The sequence below is a fragment of the Filicampus tigris genome, chromosome 4, assembly GCF_054856515.1.
Source record: "Filicampus tigris isolate MCC_2025a chromosome 4, RoL_Ftig_1.0, whole genome shotgun sequence".
Classification (NCBI taxonomy): domain Eukaryota; kingdom Metazoa; phylum Chordata; class Actinopteri; order Syngnathiformes; family Syngnathidae; genus Filicampus; species Filicampus tigris.
In genome coordinates this window covers 2,256,966-2,281,849 of record NC_141220.1, presented here as the reverse complement: position 1 = coordinate 2,281,849, position 24,884 = coordinate 2,256,966, and the positions used below count along the sequence as shown (strand labels likewise).

The following is a 24,884-nucleotide window of genomic DNA, read 5'->3' as shown; positions in this document are numbered from 1 at the left end:
TCCCAGCCGTCAATGGGCGAAGGCAGACTACACCCCGAACTGGTCGCCAGTCAGTCGCAGGGCACACATAGACACTGTCACTGAGTGGGAATCGATCCCACGCTGCCCGCACACAACTCAGGCGTGTGTACCACTACACTATCAGCGGACTAGATCAGTTGTGTTTGTGACAATTTTTGTTTGAAGCAAGAGACAAAGCGTGTTAAATGGCATGCCCAGTAATGAGCCCATAGACATTGTGCTGTTTTTTTCAGTCATGCATTGCTCATTTTTGAAAATTCAGTTTCAACAAATTATTTTCTAGTAGCCCCCCTGATCTTGGATTTCTACGCTGTGAAAGGTCTTTGAGTAGCCTACCTTCAAAGCATTGCTATTATTACGATTATGTTATATGAATTCATAGAAATTCTAACTGCAGCCATATTATACTTCCAAATACAGTACAGTAAAAAGAAATCAAGAACCACAGCAAAAATACACTTTGTTAGCTTTATGCAATTTAATTTCCAGCATCTTTTTATTTGTACGGTTTCAAAATACTGTATATTGTCTTTTTAAGGGTGTGAGAATGGGACTTAATTCTTTCTGTTTTACAGGGCATCCATTAATGCATTTGCTGCTCTGCTATCCTCAAGTAAGTTTGACTAGCCATTTACCAGCTGACAATAAGGCTGGTCATAGTCTCCACAGCAATCAGCTTTAGCCACTTTGTTGTGTGTATTAAATCAAACATGTTTGCAATTCATAGCATGGTTAAATAATACAGGATTCGCAAATCATCTTATTTCTTATGTTTATTATTTATTAGTATACATTATATTATTATAGGTGCCCAGTTTCAGTGACACAAGGTATCACAGTATTAGCTGACATCACATTCATGATCCAAATTATAAATTGCATGAAATGACTTTTAATTAAATGTCAGCAATTGATTTATCTGTGCTTTCATGTAGTAGTGTGAAAGACTGGTAATTTTAAAAAGTAAATGGAATAGTTGCCATTTAAATCTATCACAATTTGTATAGTTCATCCAAGCTATACTTCACACACATTTTTAGCATAGTGATTGCACTAAATTTGGCTTCAAAGCCATTGTAAAGTGGCTTAATCCTAGGAGCTCGAGAAGCTGCTGAACCGCAGGGTGCTGCCATCTTGATTGACGCGTGAGCAAAACTATGGTTTCATGCCTACTGGAACAGTATCACAGATGCATTATTTGTCTTGAGGATGTTCATAGAAAAGTACAGAGAAGGTCAGATAGTGCTGAATTGTGACCTTTGTCAGTCGGCAGACAGGGTACCCAGAGAGGAACTGTGGTACTAAATGAGGAACACTGGGGTGGCAGGGAAGTATTTTAGAATATTACAAGACGTGTATGAGAACAGCAGAACATTAAATGTGGAGGAACATTAAATGGGGGCATGTGCTAGACAGGAGAGGAATGAGTAGTAAAACAGAATGTGTTTATGAATGAGAAGGGTGGAGGGGGAAGAGTGAGCTACAGGGAAAAGAAGTAACAAGGGTGGATGACTAAGGTCTTAGAGTTAAGAATCCAGAACAATGGTTAAGCATTAAGGAGGTGACGAAGCCAAACCAAGCAGGTTGGAATGGGTGCAGGAAAGAGTTATGTAAATTATGTAAAAGTAGAATCTCTGCTAGGATGAGAGGAAATGTTTATAAGCCTGTGCCAATACCAGGCATGATGTATGGCTCTGAGACTTTGTATGGCACTGAAAGGACAACAGGAGGCAGATCTGGAGGTGGCGGAAATGAAGATGTTGAGATTGTCTTCTTTTTGAGGGGAACATTGACCAGTTGCAAACTGATGCATTGCTGGAAACCTTATTGAAATTTTCTGTTTGTCCTGTTTGTCTGTCTCTGTTTTCAACAGAGGATAACATCTGCTCAGCAGTGTCCAAGGGTTATGTGTCTGGTCTCCTACTGCTGTACGAGGAATGGTACAGTAAGGACACTAAACACTCTGCCATTGACATCCTCCAAGCACTGCTGCGATGCTTTTATAAAATTGCACGCAGTGCTCTAGGCAGAGACACTTTAGTGTCCCATGGAGGCATACGTCTACTTTATCATACTACTCAGGTACGAATGCTGCTACTACTACAACAACTACTACTTCTGCTACTAGTATTATTACCACTACTTCTATCAGCAAGTCTTGTTTTACTCATTACCTTAAGTTACTCTTTTTCACAAGAACGACCATGCAACAGACTACCAAGACATAACATTACACAAGTACAATCATATGGAATACACAGACTTTTGTGTGAACTGGAAATGGATGGACATAGACCCCAATGCATCAGAACTACTGTATTGTTTGGTACTGTTGTTTGACTTTGAGTTGATTTATTCAGGGGCTTTGCCAGATTTTTTTCAGTGGAGTGGCCAGGGTGAGACAACGCCTTACTGAAGGGTGACCAGGGGTGGCTGCACGTGCCTCCCTCATTCTTTATCATAGTCAGGGTTTCATGAAATATAATTTACACATATACAGAACAATAGCCATCACACTCAAAATCAAGCAGGAACAAATCAAAGTAGAAAGCAACATTTTGCTGAGCTCAATTTAATAGATAATGACGTTTAATTTGCCGTTGCTTTGCTTTTGTGTATTATCGTCTACTTCAGGGGTGCTCAAGTCCAGTCCTAGAGAGCCCCTATCCACAATGTTTTCCATCTCTCCCTGCCTGAACACACTTGATACAAATGATCACTATCGATCGTTATCAATAAATATGCAGTTACTGTAAAAAAAAAAAAAAAAACTGGGCCAAGGTAGAGTGGGCCACCGAGTTCCGCCAGCCGCCATCGGCCAGCCTGTCACACGCGCGCACTCGCCTCAGAGCCTTTTATTCAATTTGGCCCTACTAATGACCAGCGATGCCACAAAAGATTTGCCTCCAGACCACTACTGCACCGCGTACAATACTTTAACCTCAACTGCATCCTTTTTAAGAGGAAGCGTTATAAACTAGAATCCCGGGAGACTAAGTCTTCATTAGGGAAAGGTTCCGGCACAATAAATGCACTCCAAACTAGAGATAGTCATAGTGCTTTTTCAAGGCCGATACCGATGCCGATTATTAGTAGTCAAGGAGGCAGCTAACCGATATTTGAAGTCGGTGTTCATTTGCAGCAAAAAGGAAACTATTTCTGTACACGTTTAATAATAGAAACTGCAACATTTTGTTGAAATGCCTTATTTATTAAACAGCTTTTGCAGCAGGTTCAAGTCTTTTTTGGCCTTTTATCTTGGGAAATAGAAATCCTTGTTTTCAAATTCTAACAAAAAGTGCAGCAGCCTGTCTTACAAAATTAAATGAAAATTTCAAGACATAAATAGCTCCTTAAAGTTTTCGAAAGTGGAGTTTTTCAAAAATGCAGTATACTGAAATGTTAATGTATCACTTAGCTTTATTTAAAACAAAAAGTGCATGGAGTTCCCAGGCACAGCTTAGAACATTAAGAGAAAAAATATATATAACAATAATAATAAAAAATCCCTGAGGTTTACCGAATTTTATGATCTGCTATCGGCTGGCAGATTTTTAAAAAAGGCAGATGCCAATATTCGTCAAATTGCCAAATATCGGCGCCGATAATCGGCCCGAGCATTATTCATCCCTTCCAAGCAAAGTCAGTCAAGACCCGATTCTTGGATACCTTCAAAAGATTGTCCACGTTGTTGAACTCGTATCACTGAATATTTTTTCTGCATTTCTGGACAAAATCAAGGACTGCCGACTAGCACCTGACGGACTCCCACTTGGTTTGCCAAGATGATTTGCATTCAATCCTGCTTCACATCCGACGATTTGGAGTCGTAAGCGACCACACGCAACTGCGCACTTTCAGGAAATCATTCAATTGTACAAACAGTCGTGATCAGAGTCGTTGAGCCATCACAGGAGTGAGGCAGCCAATCAAATCTTAATGCCACATCTCGGGAGTACTGGCTTTTATTTAACTATCAAATGCATGCAGCCAAGAAAAAGACAAAATCGTCTCACTGTGTGAAAGAGTTGAAATCCAATTGCAAAAAGGAAATTGTGGCCAGTGGCCTCTTATAGTACAAAAAAAAAATCCTTTACTCTTTCCACTTGTTATTTTCTTCTGTTCAAGGTTGCTGGGCGCCTGTGTGGCAGTTTATCAAGGAGTGTAAGAATACTGCGTCCATGTGAAAATAGCAGAAAAATCACAGAGATCAAAAATTTCCCTTTGGTGTGGGGGTGGCCATAGAGTGACACCCCTGGCCACCCTATAGCTCCGTACCTGGATTTATTGGTTTATATGACTTCTTCGAAGAAGACACTCCACAATATGACCACTCGTGCAACTTAAAAGGGTTCAATGGAAATGTCTAATTTTGACTCCTTGTACAGCAATTTGAATGCAGTGATTGTTATTTTTAAAGTGCTCCATAAATTAAAATGAGTTGAGTAAAAGAGTGTCTTGGGGGCTAGATTTGAAGAGTAAACTAGTGAACGAGCTAATTTTCTAATGAAATTTGATGTTGGTCTATCATATTATTATAGATTTGCGTGTTTGTATTTTTGCAGACATGCTTGTTGAATAAATGTCAGGAGTCGCTGGTAGAGTCCTCTGTTCAGCTGATGAGATTGTGCCTGCCTAAAACCCCTCTACCACTGACATCAGACCAATCCGCATATTGCTTCCCCTTGCCTGGACAACAACATGATGTTCTTGATATGGTTGCAACTTCAGGTAAAGACAAGATTATTATTGTAACGCTTAAATGGTTACTGTTGTCCAATCATTTAAGAGTATTCTAACAACTCAAGAAACTTGTATTTATGTATTAAAATTGGTTAATATAGAGGGATTCGACCTTTGTGCTACAAATACTAACATATCCCACAATCCCATGCGATCGACCATAGTGGTGGGCAATTTCGCCTTTTTATTGAGAACACCAGTACTGTACACTACTAAGTGTAAATATTTACATACGTTTATGTGACTAGATGTTCTTAGTGGACTTTGACAATCAGTGGCAATGGAAAAGTCCAGAGAGACTTTAAACAGGAAGGTGAGTGCGCAGTAAATTGGAGATTTTGATCCTTATAAACTTCAACAGGAAGACTGGATTGTTGACCTGAAAGTACTGCCAAGTATGACATATCGTTCTTGGATACAGTATATATACACAAGTCTGTGCACAATAGTCATTGATAGTAGTTTTCGGAAGTCAGTTTTACAGTGCTGCGGCGCAGGAGGCAAAGGAACTTAACGTGTTCTCATTTACTGTACATTCAAGAGTATCTGTTAGGATAGAGAACTTCACAATCACTTCTACAATTAAGAGGCAAAATGTTCTGAAAGTTATTTGTCACTCCAAGCTGTTGTTCCATGCAAAACTAGCATTTAAAACAATTGATTAAACAATGAACCGCCACTAGCTAAATGCTATCATACAATAAGGTAGACAAGCTCATCAAAATTAGCACAGATGCTACCGTGAATGATAGACCTTCAAACAACGCACAGGGAGCAGTCCACGGTATTGTATACCAGGGTTTTTCCTGCGTTCAAAATTGCGATGCGGCCGCCTCCAGCTAATTTTGGGCCCGCTTCTAGTCAGAGTGATTGATATTGCTCAACACAGCGCGATTGATGTCCCTCTGCGGCAGCAACGTATTTTAACTGCAGCGTTCGACACCATGGAGGCGCTATATTAGGCCTGGCCAACTCGCGTCTCACGGGCCGCGTGTGGCTCTTTGCCCGGTTTCATGCGGCTTTAAGCCCTTTTCACTCTGAACTTGCAGCGCGCCGTTGTCAACGCCATTCATTGCGTATGTTGTGAGAGGGGGCACCACAGAATGGACCGTTGCTGGGAGGCGCTGTGAGTAATCGGACGTCTGCCATGACAGCAAATCCCCTCGGATTGAAACATTCTACTTTACGGTGGCGCTGTCGTGACGTCAGAACATTTTCAATAGGAGAGGGGCTGGCATGCAATTTGCTGCTTTTTTTGTGGCATGAGGACAATGGAGGAAGCCTTGATAAATAAAGTGCCTCTACTGTATTAACACTGACCCTTGAACCTCTTATTTTTCCTTTTTAAAGACTGGGCTTTTTTTTGTAACAACGAAAGATACATGGTGGCACGTCCGATTCACAGTGCAGAGGTCCTAGGATCGAATCCGGTCCTGGCTTACCTGTGTGGAGTTTGCATGTTCTCCCCGTGCCTGCATGGGTTTTCTCCCACATTCCAAAAACATGCATGGTAGTTTAATTGGTCACTCTAAATTGCCCCTAGGTGTAATTGTGAGTGTGAATGTTTGTTTGTCTCTGTGTGCCCTGCGATTGGCTGGCAACCAGCTCAGGGTGTACCCCACCTGCTGCCTGAAGACAGCTGGGATAGGCTCCAGCACGCCCGCAACCCTTGTGAGGATAAGAAGATTAGATTAGATAATGGATGGATGAAAGATACATTTTGTAAACCAGTGGGAAAAGCCTGACTTTTTATTTCCTGGTCGGCTGCTATGTCAGCACTTCCAAATATGGGCACACTGTTGCGCGTATGATAAAGGGTTTGTCCGAGCGCGGGGATAGAACAGATTACATTCGGCAAGCGAGGTACCACGTACGCGCATCTCACGCATGCACTTTGACACAAATGTGATCGAGGGAAAAACGTTGAGTAGTGTTGCCTACCAGGTTCACTCTCAAAATGAGAGAGAAAAAATCTGAAAATCAAAATGAATATCAAATAATATCAAAAATATTAAGTTCGCAGGACATTTAACACATTTTTTTGTTGAAAGTAATAGCAGCACTACTAAAGAAACAACAACAAAACCAAACAGCTACACGAGCACAAATACACAGCAAAACTAGCATATCTTGTGAGCTCATATGCTAGTCTATGCTGGAAAGGTTTTCTACAGGGTCATTCTGCCTCATTTGTCTGGCATCATTTGAGCAAGGCTTCACCGATCTTCACAGATACTTCAGTTCCGCCCATGCGAATATCAACCAGGAATTTTCCAAAGTGGACTGAACTTCGCAAGCACAAGTTGCTAATTAAGGTGATAATAGTTATGCTTATTGGAACTCTTAACTTAAAGGTTCCCGGGAAAAAAAAGTGAGTCAGTTGAATTTACAGAATACATGCACGTCATGGAGCATGGTCGGGATAGTAGCACCTCTGCCTGAATTTGAGCCAGGAAAACCCCGGTATACCTATCGTCTTGTATGATAAATATTAATGAGGACACAGGAAACAGCAGCATGTTTGTGTTTAAATGTGAAGGTTTCTCCAGAATGCTAAGCGACAGCAACGTTTGTGCCTTGCAGCCATAGCAACAGCTCGCGGTGAAAAGGAGGGGTTGACAGCCAAAGTCGTCTAAGTGGTTTGCTTTTCTTCTGAGTGGGTGTCAAGTCCCTGGTTTGTAATGATTTTCGGAAGTCTAAAGAAACCTTTTCGCAGTTTTCCCTATTACACTATTACTATTACAGTCAACAATTACACATGTACAAGCCATACGAAGAGAAATGACGCTTGGTTAGCAGGGCTTTCCCTTCAATTTTCTGCCGGCAATGCATTTTAGGAAATGCATAAAAGCTCGAACCACTCTATTGTACTGGTACTTTACAAATAAAGGTCAAGTATGTTTTTTCTCTGTATTACTGAGATGATGTACAGGCATGGACAAAATTGTCTGTACCCCTCTGTCAGTGAAAGAAAAAAAATAAATAAATAAATAAAAATAATAATAACAATAATAATAATAAAGTACAAGTAAAAAAGTACAAGAAAGAAAATTAAGATGGTGATAAACGAAATGTAATGAAAATTAACCCTTTGGTTTGACCAAGAAGGACACCACTGTTGAACGGACATAAGTCATTAAAAAAAAAATGGAGCTTGCCAAACTGCATGTTGACAAGTCACAACGCTTCTGGGAGAATGTCCTATGGACCAGTGAGACAAAACGGGAACTTTTTGGCAAGGCATAGCAGCTCTTTGTTCACAGATGCAAAAATGATGCATACCAAGAAAAGAAACCTGTCCCAACTGTGGATGGTGGAGAAGGCAGAACATTGTCCCTACTTTGAAACATGGAGAAGGCTCTGTTGTATTCTGAGGCTGATTTCCTACACCTGGACGAGGTGGGCAATTTAATACATTTTTCCCGGTCATTTGTCATTCGTCAGCGGCCTGGCAGTCCGTCGTTTTTTCCAAGTTGAACCAAACTGTAATCGTCAGTCGGTCAATCTGTCATGTTATTTTAACCTTGCTTTCGTCAGTAATTTATTCGATTTTTTTTAACAGTGTTAAACAGCGGTCATTGTGTTCTGATTCGCTAATCACCGCTCTCAAATATATTCAAATATGGCATGTCTATATCTATTAATAAGAATATTCTCGCCCAGAAGAAATAACAGCCTCAACAACTACCCTTACCTATATTCCTCAATAGAAAAACTTTTTTTCCTGAATTGGGCGGAGCTGGTGCTTAGAGAACAGGATTGCTCAGAGATGAGCAAAAGGAGGAAAACATCACCTTTGGGGGTGTTTTTGGTGAGGAATTAGCATTTTAACATGGCTAAAAGCGAAAAAAAACAACAACAAAAAACAACAAAATGCGATTTTGCATGATACAGACTCTAGTTAAGAGTACCACAACCATCAATTCAAAAGCAATGTCTGATTTTCACTGGTTGATTTTCATTAAATAGTATTTATTATGATTATTATTATTATTATTATTATTTAATTAACAGAGAGGTGCCAACAATTTTATCCACTTTCTTATGAAATTGGAAGGATTTGGATGGAAATGTTCACAACAACTATTTATTTGCACAGACTATTATTTCATTATTGTTCTGTTTATGTCATGAAGTTTGCTATGTAGTACAACCTAACTCAAACTTTTCTTTTGATTTTTTTGTTTTTTAAAGATGAGAGCAATGGTGAGATTGGTGATGATGATAAGGTGGAGGAAGATTACCAAGAGGCTCAGAGTAAAGACTATGTACGTTTAGGGACTTTATGATAATTGATCTGGATGTTTTAACTTCTTTTATTGAAAAAAAAAGAAAGTACTTGATTCTGAAAAAAAAAAAGGTTTCCTTTTTTTGCAGACAAGCAAAATAAAAGTTAGTTTTTAAGGAAAGATAAATAATAAACGATACAATTAGTATTGTTTCAAAGGGATGTCCTTTTTCCTACTTAACCTACCTAATTGAACGTGCAGATATAGTCCAGAACGCATGCACAAAAATGATTCTATGGACTTAGGCTAAACTAAAGACATCTGGTTGAGCACCTTAAGCGATGGCAGGGTGGGTGTGGTTTGTCAGTCCATTCCTGGAGACAGGGACAATTTCCACATCCCGAGTTACCAACCAAGTATGAATCTCTTTTACACCAAATTTGCATTTAAAAGATATTAAGACAATTGAATTCTTCTGGAACACCTGCGTTGTCAAAAATTTGACTGAATTTCCTTCATCTGTCTCTCAATTGGCAGTGTTGTAAATAATATAATTGTAATTGTAGGCACACAGTATCCCAAAAACATCAAAAGCCTCACAAATGAAATTCATTCACAGAATTTGTTTATTCACAGAAATTCTCTTTCTCTAGCCAATTTTGGGGTTTCCATTAACGCAAATTGTTGATGTTCATTTGTAATTAATATATGACACTATGAAACTTTAATAATATATTTAAAAAGATAACCAGGAATACTAATAGCCTCTGAACTGAATTTCTTATTGTACAAAAGTTACTCAATACCATCTAATTACTACATTTTTTTTCAATAATGCAGCTTGTGAATCTTAATTTCAACCAAGCGGAAAACTATTTTGGATATTAAAAGTCAACAACATTTGATGAAAATCAGCAATGCTTAATCATACTTAATCCATAAAATAATAATAGTAATAATAACCTATAGTAAAATTAATTTGTTCTCATGCCTCAATAACACATACATAAATGTAAATGATAACATCTACACTATTTACAAAGGTTTAAGTAAATATGAAGAAGTGCAGAAGTAGAGGAATATTTGACAAAGAGTGTTTCTTTTTGCAGGACGATGACTTGGAGACCGACTTGAACAAACTTTTTCTTCGCCCTGCCTCAGACAGACCTAAAGAGCTCCTGCCACAATACAGCCGTCTCTGTCCTGAACTCTCACATGACTTTCTGGTACTGTTTGCAAGAATGTGACATCTGGCGTTGTACAGTTAGGTCCAGCTGGATTTAGGCCAGAGCTACCAGGTAGCCCCCAAGTAGCACAAGAGCAGCCCACAGGCCTGTTCTAAAATAGGTCACCAGTGTTGGGACATGAGGATTTTTTTAGGACTGTTGTAGAAGTCATCATTTGAAAATGCAAACTCTGGCAGAGTGCTTTAGAAATAAAGTCTTGCATATTTATTCGCTTCCTAATTATTTTGAGAAATAAACACGATTAGTGTCTCCACATAAATGAATATCACAAATTTTGAATAGTTGACATACAATAACAACATTAATAAAGGTAATTTGAGAAAATATGTTATTTCTGAAGTGTGTATAAAAACGGTAGCCCTTTGCATTAATCAGTTCCCAAGAAGTAGCTCTCAGTCTCGAAAAGATTTGTGACCCCTCATTTAGACATTAATACCTCTCTTTCATCTGGAATATATATATATATATATATATATATATATATATATATATATATATATATATATATATATATATATATATATATATATATATATTCATTCATTCATTCATTATCCATACCGCTTCTCCTCACAAGGGTCGCGGGCGTGCTGGAGCCTATCCCAGCTGTCTTTGGGCAGTAGGCGGGGGACACCCTGAATTGGTTGCCAGCCAATCGCAGGGCACACAGAGACAAACATCCGCACTCACAATCACACCTAGGGGCAATTTAGAGAGTCCAATCAACTTACCATGCATGTTTTTGGAATGTGGGAGGAAACCGGAGTACCCGGAGGAAACCCACGCAGGCACGGGGAGAACATGCAAACTCCACACAGGGAGGCCGGAGCCGGGATCGAACCTACGACCTCTGAACTGTGAGGCGGACGTGCTAACCAGTCGGCCACCGTGCCGCCCCATATATATATATATATATATATATAGAGAGAGAGAGAGAGAGAGAGAGAGAGAGAGAGAGAGAGAGAGAGAGAGAGAGAGAGAGAGAGAGAGAGAGAGAGAGAGAGAGAGAGAGAGAGAGAGAGAGAGAGAGAGAGAAGAGAAAGAGAGACAGAGAGAGACAGAGACAGAGACAGAGAGAGAGAGACAGAGAGAGAGCCAGAGAGATACTTATATGTACACAGAGCTGGGCATATCACCAATGTGACGGACCGGCTATAATTAAAAATTTAGTCGGACTAACCATAGTCGGAATCCCATTTTTTTCCCATGTTTCGCGCACAGTATGAATACAAGTTATTCATAAAACACTGTTGTTTTAGTAATTTCAGTAAGTTGAGTAATTGTTACCAACAAAACCTTTTTTTTTTTATTTAGTTTTTTTTATTTTGCTTCAAGTGACGTATGGCACTAACAGCAAACATCTGTGTCACACAGGAGGAGCTGGATTTGAGTTCACAAGAGAGTTCATCATCATCTTCATCTGATGACGAAAATGGACATTGCAACCGTTTACTTCTCCACTCCTTTAGGGGCGGGGGGAAAACTACAGAGGTTCTCTCCCAGTCAGAAAAAGGCACATCGGATCAAACCAAATCAGGTTAGGTTGTGATTACAATTTGTGGCATACAACGTCCAACCAAAAATGGCAGATAATTACAGAATTAGTGGCTGCGTTTAAATGTAGCCAATAAACACTTTAAAATCCAATTTTTTTAAAAAGCCATGTAAACGCGCGCAACAACCGAATGTGCCCTTATTTGGGTTTTTAAAATTGGAAAAAAATAAAAAATTGGAAACAAATTTGACTTACTGCCGACAATTCAGACCAAACTCAGACATCGGTGATACAAGGACCGAACAGCCTGTTTTAGGGGGTTCTGTACCCCGTACTCCTGAAGGACCCCCCATAGAACTCCCAGAGGGACATGGTAGAACACCTTCTCCAAGTCCACAAAACACATGTAGATTCATTGCCGATCTAACATTCCCCTTAGAGGACACTGCCGAGGGTGTAGTGCTGGTACAATGTTCCACGGCCGGGACAAAAACCACATTGTTCTTCCTGAATCCGAGATTCAACCTCCTGATGGATCCTCCTCTCCAGCACCCCTGAATAGACCTTACCAGGGAGGCTGAGGTATGTGATTCTTCTGTCGTAGGAACACACACCCTTCTTAAAAAGGAGGACAACCACCCCTGTCTGCCAATCCAGACACACTGTCCTTATTATCCACGCGATGTTGTAGAGGCTTGTCAACAAGGACAGCCCAACAGCATCCAGAGCCTTTGGAACTCTCTGCAAATCTCATCCATCACCGGGGCTTTGCCACCGAGGAGTATTTTAACCATATCAGTTACTTCAACCCCAGCGATAGGAGAGCCTGCCTCAGAGTCTCCAGGCTCTGCTTCCTCAATGGAAGGTGGAATTGAGGCAGTACTCTCCCCACCAACTCACAACCCCGAGTCAAGGTCACCAGGACTCCATCTAGATTTTACACAGTGTCAATTAGTGTTGTCACGATACCAACATTTTGACTTCGATACTATACCAGCATAAAGTACCTCGGTACCGATACTGAAACGGGACCTTGACAAAAATCTAAAATCAGCAAAATTATAACTGCATTCAGCTTGGCCAGCCGGTATTTGGCAGCTGCCTCTGGAGTCCCACAGGTCAAAAGGCTCGATAGGACTCTTTCTTTAGCTTGACAGCATCCCTTATGGTAGACACCAGTGGGTTTGGGGATTGAAAACACGGCAGGTACAGACCACCTTACGGCCACAGCTCTGATTGGTCAACCTCAACCATGGAGGCACGAAACATGGTCCATTTGGACTCAATGTAACCTGCCTCCCCGTGGGGAAAGTTCTGTCGGAGGTGGGAGTTGAAACTCTTTCTAACAGGGGATTCTGCCAGATGATCCCAGCAAACTTTCACAATACATTGGGTTTGCCAGGTCGGACCGGCATTTTTCCCCCACCATCGGAGCCAGTACACCACGAGATGGTGATCAGTCAACAGCCCCTCTCTTCACCTGAGTGTCCATAACATGCAGCCGCAAATCCGATGACATGACTACAAAGTTGATCATCGAACTGCGGCTTAAGGTGTCCTGTTGCCAAGTGCACATATGGACACCCTTATGTTTGAACATGGTGTTCGTGATGGACAACACGTGGCTAGCACAGAAGTCTAGGAAACGAACACAGCTCGTGTTCTGATCAGGGTGGCATTCCTCCCAATCACGCCCCTGCAGGTCTCACTCTCATTGCCCACGTTAGCATTGAAGTCCCCCAGCATAACAATGGAGTCTCCAAAAGGAGTGCTCTCCAGCACACGTTCCTAAAACTCCAAAAAGGGCGGGCACCCTGAACTGCCGTTTGGTGCATAAGCACAAACAACAGTCAGGACCCGTCCCCCATCTAAAGGCAAGGTGAAACTACCCTCTCGTCCACCGGAATGAACTCCAATGTACAGGCGATAAGCCGTAAGGACAATAAGTATGCCCACACCTGCTCTGTATCTCTCACCGTGGGCAATCCTACAGTAAACGTCAAATTGAAATAGCGAGATTTATCATATTGTAGCGCCTTCCAGGAACACGCCGTCAGACGTAGTTTAATTATCACGTTTTTATTAGTACAATTGCTCGCACTCTTCTTTCTCCGCTGCTCCACTCGCTTGCCGTACGATGCATTCATGAACCTCGGAAACATCGCAACTCAGCAACACGCAAATCCGACCACAACACAGATAACCCGATTCGTTACCACATGCTGTTGAACATTCAAAGAGTTGAATACCTAAAAAGTGTATACAATTTCATAAAGACTTTTTAAAGTTACTGTATTTTTTCAATTATAAAAATAGTTTTAAGATAGTTAGCAATAATTGTAACTGTTATTGTATGTATTTTTTCATCACAAAAAGTGTATGTATGCACTGTAATGACAACTTGGCTTTAACTTGAAATACTTAGATGTGTCATAGGCTGTTGCCGCTGAGTGTTTAAGGATTTCAGTGTCTTAATAATTTATAAAATTAAGAGACCTTTTTTGTTAGTGTATTTTTTATTCTGGTGTAATTTCTTAGAATATCACCCGAATGGTTCGCTTTTAATTATTTTTTCGAAAAAAAGTACAGTTTACTTGTCATCTTTTCAAAATAAACATATCAAAATAAACATATCTAAAAAAAAAATGTTTGTACCGAAAATATACCGAATCGAAGTTTCCCAAAAAAACGAACCGAACCGTAACGTGATTTAGCGTACAGTTACACCCCTACTACACAGTATGACAAAGTTGCACCTACAACTGAGAATACATCTGATCGAGATTTGATTACAGTGCTGGAGAAGCAAAATGAAATCACATCTTCACTGGTCAAACAGGAATCACTTTTTCTTTTACCTAAACACAAGTTTTTGATGGAGATCCATTACAATATCAAACTTTCATAAGAGCTTTTGAACACAATATAGAGGAAAGAACTCCAAATCACAAAGACTGTTTGTATTACCTCGAGCAATACACCAGAGGTCAGTCACAGGATTTGGTTCGAAGCTGTCAACATCTACCACCTTCTCGTGGGTTCATTAAAGAAAAAACTTTGCTCCAAGAGCATTTTGGAGATCCAATTAAGGCAGCCTCTGCATACATGGACAAGGTGCTTTTGTGGCCTTTGATAAAAGGAGAAAATCTCAAAGCATTGCAGGTCTACAGTCTATTGCTACGTGAGTGCTGCAACTCAATGGGAGATTCTGTAGGTGACCTAAATGTACCCACCAATATGCAAACCATTGTGAAAAAAACTGCCTTATAAGCTGAGAGATACATGGAGTAATGTGATCTGCCATCTGCAAGAAACATACCATCGCAGAACTACATTTCATGACATTGTGGAATTCATTGAGAAGCAAGTTAAGATTGCAAGTGAACCTCTTTTTGGAGGTATACAAGATTTACCAGGAACTGGAAAAAGAGTTTAAAGCTGGGACGTATCAGACTAGTACAAGGGCTAGAGGGAGTAGATTTGCCACTACAATGGCACCTGTAGAAAAGAAAATGAAGCCTGTAAACAAAATGGAGAAGAGCGTACCAGTAAAGAAATGCTTGTTTTGTGGAGCTGGACATTCTTTGGATGTTTGCCTTCTATTGGATAAAAGGATGCAAGATGAAAAGATGTCTTTTTTGAAGGAAAAAATAATGTGCTTTGGTTGTGCATTGTGCACAGAAGTAGAGAATGCAAATACGTTTGACATGCAGAGTATGCAGCTTGGAGTACCCTACGTTGTTGCATATTCACCCCAAAACTAAGCAAGTACAGGCCAATAGTGGTTCAGAAGGTGTTGGAGAAGGTGATGTAGTGTCAATACGGCCTGTCCAGGTGAAGTACAAAAAGGGGCACAAAACTTTGATACTTTATGCATTCTTGGGTCCGGGCAGCACTGCTTCGTTTTGCACCGAAAGACTTATGAATCAGCTTAATCTCACAGGAAGAAAACTTGGGATTCTTCTCAGGACGATGGGACAAGAGAAAGTTCTGGACAGCTAATGTTGTCTGATTTGGAAGTGGCTGGTGTGAAATGCAACAACTTTTGCGACTTGCCCGAGATTTTCACACAAAAAAACATGCCTGTTTACCACGGTAATATTCCACGGATGGAGGACCTTCAACACTGGCCACATCTGAGACATACTCAGATACCAGAGGTTGAAGCAGATGTGGATCTGCTCATTGGCACCAACTTACCTCAGGCATTGGAGCCGTGGGAGGTTATTCGTGCAGTTGACGGGGGCACTTATGCCATCAAGACCATCCTTGGTTGGACGGTGAATGGTCCGCTCAGAGGAGATTCACAACTGGAAAATCACTGTTTGCAAACTGACTTTACAGTAAACCGCATTTCGGTAGCAAGATTGGATGAGCTTTGGGAGAAACAGTTTATCCATTATGTTCATCTTGTAAGGTTTCATGGAAATCAATTCCCTGAAGCTAAAAGAGGATGAGCATTTTATGAAGTCAGTCTCTGACTCAATCAAGTTCGTCTATGGGCACTACGGTATTGGTTTGCAGATAAGACATGGCTACCTCGATATGTAAAATAATAAGACAGTTGCAGAATGTGCGTTGAGTCTCAGAAAACGTTTTTCTAAAGATCCGTCTTTTCGCTTAGACTACGTCACGTTCATGACTGATATGCTGGAGAATGGCTATGCAGAGAGAGTTCCGCCTGAGCAGTTGGCCCCTTCCGATGGAAGATTGTGGTATATACCACAACATGGTGTGTATCACCATGTAGAAAAGAAAACTGCGTGTCGTTTTTGACTGTGGAGCTACATTCCAGGAGACATCTTTGAATTCTAAACTCCTTCAAGTACCTGATCTCACGAGCCAGCTGGTTGGTGTTTTAACCAGATTTCGCAAAGAATCAGTGGTACTCATGGCAGATATAGAGGCCATGTTTCATCAGGTCAGGGTGCCGCCTGAAGATTGTGACCTGTTAAGATTCTTGTGGTGGCCTGATGAAAATTGCGAAAAGGAACTGGTTGAGTACAGAATGGTGGCACATTTGTTTGATGCTACATCATCTCCAAGCTGTGCGTGTTTTGCCCTTTCAAGTGTGCTGAGGACAACCAGAACCACTACAGTCCTGTGGCAATTAACACTGCTACAGCATTTCTATGTTGATGACTGTTTGGTGTCTGTTGCCTCTGAAGAGGAAGCTGTGTCCCTTCGCAAGGAGCTCAGTGAGTTATGTGCCAAAGGTGGATTTAAGCTCATGAAGTGGATCAGTAATTACCACTCAGTTCTTGCTGCTATTCCCCCAGAGGAAAGGGCCAAGGAAGTTAAAGACTTTGATTTAGACAGTGATGTCTTACCTGTGGAGCGGGTTTTGGGTGTGCAGTGGTGTGTGCAGTTGGACCCATTCAAGTTTAAAAGGATATTTAAGAATCGTCTGCTTACAAGAAGAGGAATCTTGTCAGTCATCAGTTCAGTATACGATCCTCTTGGTTTTCTTGCATCCATTGTTCTGTTCGCTAAGAAAATTCTCCAAGATATTTGCAGGAGACGTCTTGGGTCGGATGATTCCTTGCCCCCTCCTGTGATCAGAGAGTGGACGACTTAGCTTGAAAACCTCCACCAACTGAAACATTGGCAGGTCCGTAGATATCTGAAACCCGTGGGCTTTGCCGATGCTATATCTGCTCAACTTCATCACTTTGCAGATGCAGATGCAAGTGAGGATGGATTTGGTACTGTGACCCACTTGTTACTCCATAATAACAGTGGAAGAACTCATTGTGCATTTGTGATGAGTAAGTCACAGGTAGCTCCTCTCAAACTAGTCACAATTCCCCATATGGAGTTGACTGCTGCGGTGGTGGCTAGTAAAATGGACACGCCCAAGACAAGGGAGCTGCAAATGGACCTGAGAGAGTCTGTATTCTGGATTGACAGCACCTCAGTCTTGAAATATCTAAAGAACGAGACTTCAAGGTTCAAGGTTTTTGCACCGAACAGAGTTTCGGAAATTCTCAAGTTGTCCAGTGTATCCCAGTGGCGATATGTGCATTCTTCAAAAAACCCTGCAGATTTGGTCTCCAGAGGAGCTAAAGTTGAGTCATGTTTAAAGGCTGGTGCATGAATTAGTGGACCGGATAATCTTCTGGAACCTGAAACAAACTGGCCAATAAATCCAGAGGGCGTGGAAGAATCTCTTGTTGGCGATCCGGATGTCAAAACTGTCGTGGTGAATGTAACACAAATTGGGCAGACAAGTCCAGTGGAGACGTTCATCAACTATTTCTCCTCCTGGCACTGTTTGATAAAGGCCCTTGGTTGGCTTCTCAAATTCAAAGGTTGTCTGTTGTCACTGGTGTATCACAGAAGGCAAGCAAGGGAAACTCTCGCTAAGCAAGAGTTAAGTTCTGAACAGTTGAATGGAAAGATAAAGCTCCAGATGGAAATTCAAAGACCAAGTGCCAGAGAATGCTCTCACAGTGGTTGAAAAAGGGACAGTGTGTGAAGAAGGGACCGTGTGTGAAGAAGACAAGTCATACCTACAAGCTAAACCCAATCCTGGATGATGGTCTCGTAAGGGTAAGGGGGCGGCTGCGTAGAGCAGCTATGCCTATTGAAGCAAAACATCCAGTTATTCTCGGTAAAGACCCTCATATCTCTGGCTTAATCCTCAGACATGTACATCAAGTTACAGGTCACAGTGGACGCAACCATATGCTTTCTTACCTGTGGCAAAAATATTGGATTCCTGGTGCTTGTGCTGCTATCAGAAAGGTTTTGGCAAAGTGTATTACCTGTCGTAGATTGTCTGCTACGCCTGGACATCAGAAAATGGTTGATCTACCTCACAACAGAATAACTCCAGACGAACCCCCATTTAGTCATGTTGGCTTGGATTGTTTTGTGCCATTTGAAGTGAAGCGCGGGCGTGCTGTTGTGAAACGATATGGTCTTATTTTCACATGTCTAGCTATACGGGCGATACATCTTGAGGTTCTGTTCTCATTAGACACAGATTCCTTTATCAACAGGCTCAGAAGATTTGTTGCCAGGCGAGGACAAGTTCTAGGAAATCTGTTCGGACAATGGTACAAACTTTGTTGAAGCTGAACGTGAATTAAGACAGGCCATTACCAAGTTTAATCATAACCTCATACATTGTATGCTGTTGCAAAAGAGGATTAAATGGATGTTCAATACCCCAGCTGCATCACACCATGGAGGTGCTTTGGAAAGGTTGATACGGTCAGTTTGCAAAGTTTTTAACTGTGTTGAAAACTCAATCCTTGGATGAGGAAGACTTGGTGACTGTGCTTTGCGAAGTGGAAGCCATTGTTAACAGCCGTCCTATCACAAAAGCATAGACGGATCCCAACGATTTAGAGGCACTAACTCCTAATCATCTGCTGCTACTCAAATCGCAGCCATCATTGCCACCTGGATTGTTTGATAAGGATGACATCTACGCTTGTCGCCGATGGAAGCAAGTGCAATAATTTTCTGACTTGTTTTGGAAGCATTGGTTGGAGGAATACCTTCCAGGATTGCAAAAACGTCAGAAATGGAATCGTACTCAAAGAAATTTTGTACCTGGAGATGTCGTAATGATTGTGGATGAGATGGCACAATGTAATTCATGTATTACCGGAAGAGTTTTGGATATGATTTCGGACAAACATGGACTAGTGCGTACAGTAAAGATTGAAACGAATTCAAGTGTTTTGGATTGTCCAAACACGAAGGTCTGCCTTCTGCAGTGAAATTTGGGGATTGTGGACATATGCTTTGGACTTTGATTCATCATGGACACACCTGAATAAACGTAAATTTTTGAATATGATGTAAACCTCCCTTTTGATAGAACTCTGTACCTTTTCAGTCGCTTTGTGCCTTTTGGAATTATGATCATTTTTGTCTCCTACACATTAGTGGTGATGGGTAATTATTAGCACACAATAATTAGGGTCCGGATTGTGCACAACCTAATATTAATTACCTTAACCTGTTCCTAAAATCCTACATTTTGTTTGTCCAATATATAGCTGCTTGCCCATTTAAGGTTAAAGATTTCTACAGTCATACTGGTATCCTGAACACCAGATCTGGAGTTGGAAGCAAGATTGAAGATACAAGGTAAGATGGAAGTCATTAGTATTTGGTCTTTGTGGGTTCTGACTAATTATCTCAAAGAAAAAATGCACATCTATTTTATACATACGTTAATTAAACTTCTCCCTTGTCATTGGCCATACAGTACTGTAGAGGTGGCCATTCTGTCAGACTGAGGGACCGGTCCGTCAGTCCGTCACTGAAGGATTCTGCTCACGAATGACGGGACACTTTTAAAAAATGACAGACTAATCACCGTAGAAGTGGATTTTCATCCGTCAGACTAATTGTCACCAACCACATCCCGTCACTGACGGACTGTCACACTGTTACTGACGGATGCCCATTTTGCTGAAGTTTTTTGAGGGATCGACTAATGGACCAATGGACTTCTGACGGACTAACTGATGGACTGAACTGACAGATTGACTGACGATTAGAATTCGGTTTGTCACGAAAAATGATGGACACACGAATGACGTATGGGGTACGCAGGTCACTGACTGATGACTGTGACATTTAATTTGTCTGATTTTACATATTCATACCCAAAAACAAAATTTTCATGAACAGAAAAAAAGGGTTCATACCCAGCCCCCCAACACACATGCACACACACGCACACACACATCAATCACCTTTCATTGACACAAAAGGTATAGTCGTCATCATTATCATTATAGTCAACATCATTGTCACAATCATCATCCAAACGATGACAATAGAAACAATTATTAAAAGATAATAACAAAAGAACATAACATACAAAAGGGCGCAGCTTGAGCCGTAGTCTTGAAAACATAATAATAATAGTAATGCATCATATTTATTAGGGGTGTAACGGTACACGTGGGTGTATTAGTACGTTTCGGTACGCCATGTTCGGTTCGGTCGACCTTGCCTACAGTTTCTGATCAGTTTTTATTGTTAGCGCGATCTTACGCACGGGCGCTACTGACTGTTGCACGCGGGAGAGTAGGGTAGCGGCACAAAAGAGAGAGCCAGAAAAGAGCCCGAGCTCAAAGGTCCCGCCATACACTGCGGTCTCCTGTTTGGGAACATTCTGGCTTTCCTGTTAAAATCGCCGATGGGGAAAGGTACATGGAGAAATCCCAAAGTTGTGTGCCGACATTGCTACATGAGATTGGCGGCTATGTTGCAGCTAGCACGTCTAACATGCACGGCATCATTGACTGGGAATGTTTCTTAGACAAGGGAGCAAAAACGTCAAACTGAAATAGCGAGATTTATCATATTGTAGCGTCTTCCAGGAACACGCCGTCAGACGTAGTTTAAATATCACGTTTTTATTAATACAAGTACAACTGCTTGTGCTCTTCTTTGCTCCACTCGCTTGCCGTACGATGCATTCATGAACTTTGGAAACATAACAATTCAGCAACACACAAATCCGACCACAACACAGATAACCCAATTCGTTACAATATGCTGTTGGAACAGTGAAAGATTTCAATACCTGAAAAGTGTATATAATTTCATAAAGACTTTTTAAAGTTGCTGTATTTTTTTTCATTGTAAAAAGAGTTTCAATATAGTTAGCATTAATTGTAACTGTTATTGTATGTATTTTTTTCATCACAAAAAGTGTATATATGTACTGTAATGACAACTTGTCTTTAACTTGAATACTTGTGATGTGTCATAGGCTGTTGCTGCTGAGTGTTTAAAGATTTCAGTGTCTTAATAATTTACAGAATTAAGAGATCTTTATTGTTAGTGTATTTTTTATTCTGGTGTAATTTCTTACAATATCACCCGAATGGTTCGCTTTTATTTATTTTTTCGAAAAAAATGTACCATTTACTTGTCATCCTTTCAAAGTAAATATATATATATTTTTTTAATCCTTTTTTTTAACATATCGAACCGAAGTTTAAAAAAAAATGAACCAAATCGAAATGTGATTTAGCGTACTGTTACACCCCTAATATTTATATGGTGCTTTTCTGGACAACTGGGCGCTCACAATGGATACATATCGTACGTTATATCACGTATATTGTGAACGTATATATCACGTAATATCGGGGGCGACATGGCTCAGTGGTAGAGTGGTCGTTTCCCAACCCTCACGTTCTGGGTTCGATACCCGGCCCGTGTGACCATGTTGAAGTATCCTTGAGCAAGATACTAAACCCCCAGTTGCTCCTGATGCTGCGCCATCAGGAGGTGAATGTGAACTCAGTGTGAAGTGCTTTGAGTGCCTTGATAGGTGGAAAAGCAAAATACAAGTGAAAGACATAACATATAACATACATGTAACATATATGAACAAATGTCCTAAATTGTATCTCTATTTTGGTTACCAAACTTCCCGCTGTGCTCAGATAGATTGCTATTGTTTGTTGACCCTTGTTGACTCATAAGCCAATTTTTGTAAGAATTAGTGCTGTCAAGCGATTAATTTTTCTAATCGGTTAATCGCATTTTTCATAGTTAACGCATAGTTCATCGCATATTTTATTTATTGTAAAAAAAAACCCTTGATTTTTCTGTCCCATTATGTTCTTGAATTTTAATACCCTTAACATGAATAAGAGGATTGATTTTCTTATGCAAATACTTTATTCAAGCGAAGTCAACCCAAACATATTATTTTTCAAGATTATGCTCCATGCAAGCCCATTAGTTAATAAATAAATATAAATATTGCGTTTGTGGAATAAGAGTTAATACACCTGGTTTTAGTCATCACTGGGGACGGCCATTTTGTCACGTCTTTCAACTGAAAATGATATCACAGTTGCTCAGGGCTCACGTAATGACCAATCACCGCTCACCTGTTTTCTGAAATGGAGCCATGATTGGTCGTTATTTGAGCCCTCAGTGCATCTGGAATGTCATTTTCAGTCGACAGAAGTAATAAAATGGCCGACCCTTGAAATGGTAAACTTTGGGTCATGAGCCGCATCGCGTCATTCTAAGGCTAGCCGTCGGCCGAATGATCACAGAACCCGTGAAGGGTGACTGCTGCCACCGCGGTGTCCCGCGACCGCCGCAACGGTGGAGATCTGGGGGAAGGGCCCGCCAGAGTCGTCGCCGCCGGCCCTGCCCACGCTTGCCGGCCGAGACGAAGCGAGCCAAAGAGCTGAGCGCGAGTGGGGGGCGAGCAAACGCTACCGTGCTATTGCTACGCAGCTTCGACAACAGGAGCCTGAGGCTGCGCGCCATGCACGGGCACATTTTTTTTTTTTTTTAATCTGTCATACTTCGTTAGTAGTTCTTCCTAGCAGCTAACTAGGAATCAAAACTTAGCACCGACATTCTAAAATCTGAACGGTTCCGGGAGAACTGGAATGATGGAACCGATTCCACTCGATTGGTTTTCAGTGTCCAACCCTAAGGGGGACACAGCCGTGCATGTGTCAGCGCTCATTCATCTACATCGTCAATATTTTGAAGCAGATGTAACGCCTCCTCTACTCCAAAGCTTTTTTTTTTCAAGATACATGTATAGATCATGGTGACCAGCAGCCTTTATCAATCCAGCTGCTGGTTGCTATGGAAACCTTAATCACGCGATCAAAAAAATTGACGGCGTCAAAAGGGGGTTGGATTAACGCCGAGAATAACGCGCTAAATTGACAGCCCCACTAAGAATACATTTTAACAACCCAGTAGGTCTTTCAAGAATGACTTGAAGAATCTTTTTTTATATTATTATTGAATATTTTTTAATTTTATGAGCACAACATCTTCCTCGCCGTTTGGCGCTCATGACAGATTACTGACAAAAAAATGCTTACTGCCCATGAAATCCAAAATATTGCGGCAATCCTTCTAATAATTTCAGAGGTTGACTAATACTAAAGTGTGGTGGTGTCACACACAACAAACAAGATCTGATGTTTTTGTGGCACTTGGCGCTCGGCGAGTCTTCTCCGCAATGCAATCACATTAGCACAAAGGTCAATGTCTGTGTTGCGGCACTGTGCTCTTTGCCCACAAAATGAAAAGGAGCACAGGTACAACGTAGAGGTGATGGTCTTTTCAAACGAAGACTCTCAGACTATTTTTGCCTGTGATCCTCATCCCTGTGAAGGTGCTGGAAACTAGCGTTTATCACAAAAACATTCTCTCCTCCTTGTCCGGGGTGCAAGTTCAAAGCATTCTTCTTGTACTCATGGATTCAGCTTCTTCAGATTGTTAGTACAACCACCAACAGCGCAACAAATTCCCATGCCACGCAAAACATTCAATGCAATGGGGGCTTATGATTGCTTAGATAATGGGGTGAAACAACCTTCAAATAAACCATTGTGTGAAACAAAACCTACTGTAACAGATAGCAAAATTCTTACCAGAAGTCACACGCATAATTGTTTCTACATGAGATCCCTCAGGAATAAGGTTGATAAATCTCCCCCTAATAAAACCAACTGGGTCATTATTTACAATCCTACCAATTATTTTCCTAATCCTTAAAGCAATGCTTTTAGAAAGAATACATGTGTCACAAATTAGAGCAGGGTCAACGGTCGCCAATATTTTAAGTACGTTGGATCTTTATATTTTCCGTCAGTTTTGTTTTGTCATTATTGTATATACGTTATACAAACTCATTATAAACTTTTTAACATTATTTCTCTGGTTAAGCCTTTAACATTGAGATGTACAAATTTCTCCCTTTTCCACTCAAACAGTACGTGACTTCACATTAATTCCATTTATCCTTTCATTCAATTCAATTCAATTTGTTTTCTTTTGATTGAAATTTCAGTTTGTATTGTAAAATGGTAAATGGGCTTTCACTTCACTATTCTACCTTCAGTAGTCAAAGTGCTTTAACACTGGCTCCTCATTTTACCTACTGATGATGAACCATCAGGAGCAACTGGGGGTTCAGCATATTGCTTAAGGACGCTTTAACAGGGTCACAACGGTTGAGGATCGAACCTGCAACCTTCGGCATGGTAGACCACCACTCTACCTCTGAGCCATGCTGCCCCACTCTACACCTTTGATTTTTTGGGGATCTCCTTTATTCTATCTATTAAATCATTTTTAAGCATTCCTTACTTAATTAAATGCATCTTACAACTATAA

The 24,884-nt window shown here is 40.8% G+C and overlaps 1 protein-coding gene across 1 annotated transcript in view; it reads left to right on the top strand.

Annotated features, from left to right (window-relative positions):
- The window catches only part of agbl1 (AGBL carboxypeptidase 1), a 95,925-nt gene that overhangs the window by 32,107 nt on the left and 38,934 nt on the right, over positions 1 to 24,884 (top strand). The window contains exons 6-12 of the mRNA XM_086028301.1: positions 597 to 634; positions 1,895 to 2,103; positions 4,587 to 4,752; positions 8,959 to 9,032; positions 10,103 to 10,219; positions 11,615 to 11,777; positions 19,751 to 19,841. Of these exons, the coding sequence (XP_085884427.1) occupies positions 597 to 634; positions 1,895 to 2,103; positions 4,587 to 4,752; positions 8,959 to 9,032; positions 10,103 to 10,219; positions 11,615 to 11,777; positions 19,751 to 19,841 (858 nt within the window). The remainder of the gene's footprint in view (positions 1 to 596; positions 635 to 1,894; positions 2,104 to 4,586; positions 4,753 to 8,958; positions 9,033 to 10,102; positions 10,220 to 11,614; positions 11,778 to 19,750; positions 19,842 to 24,884) is intronic.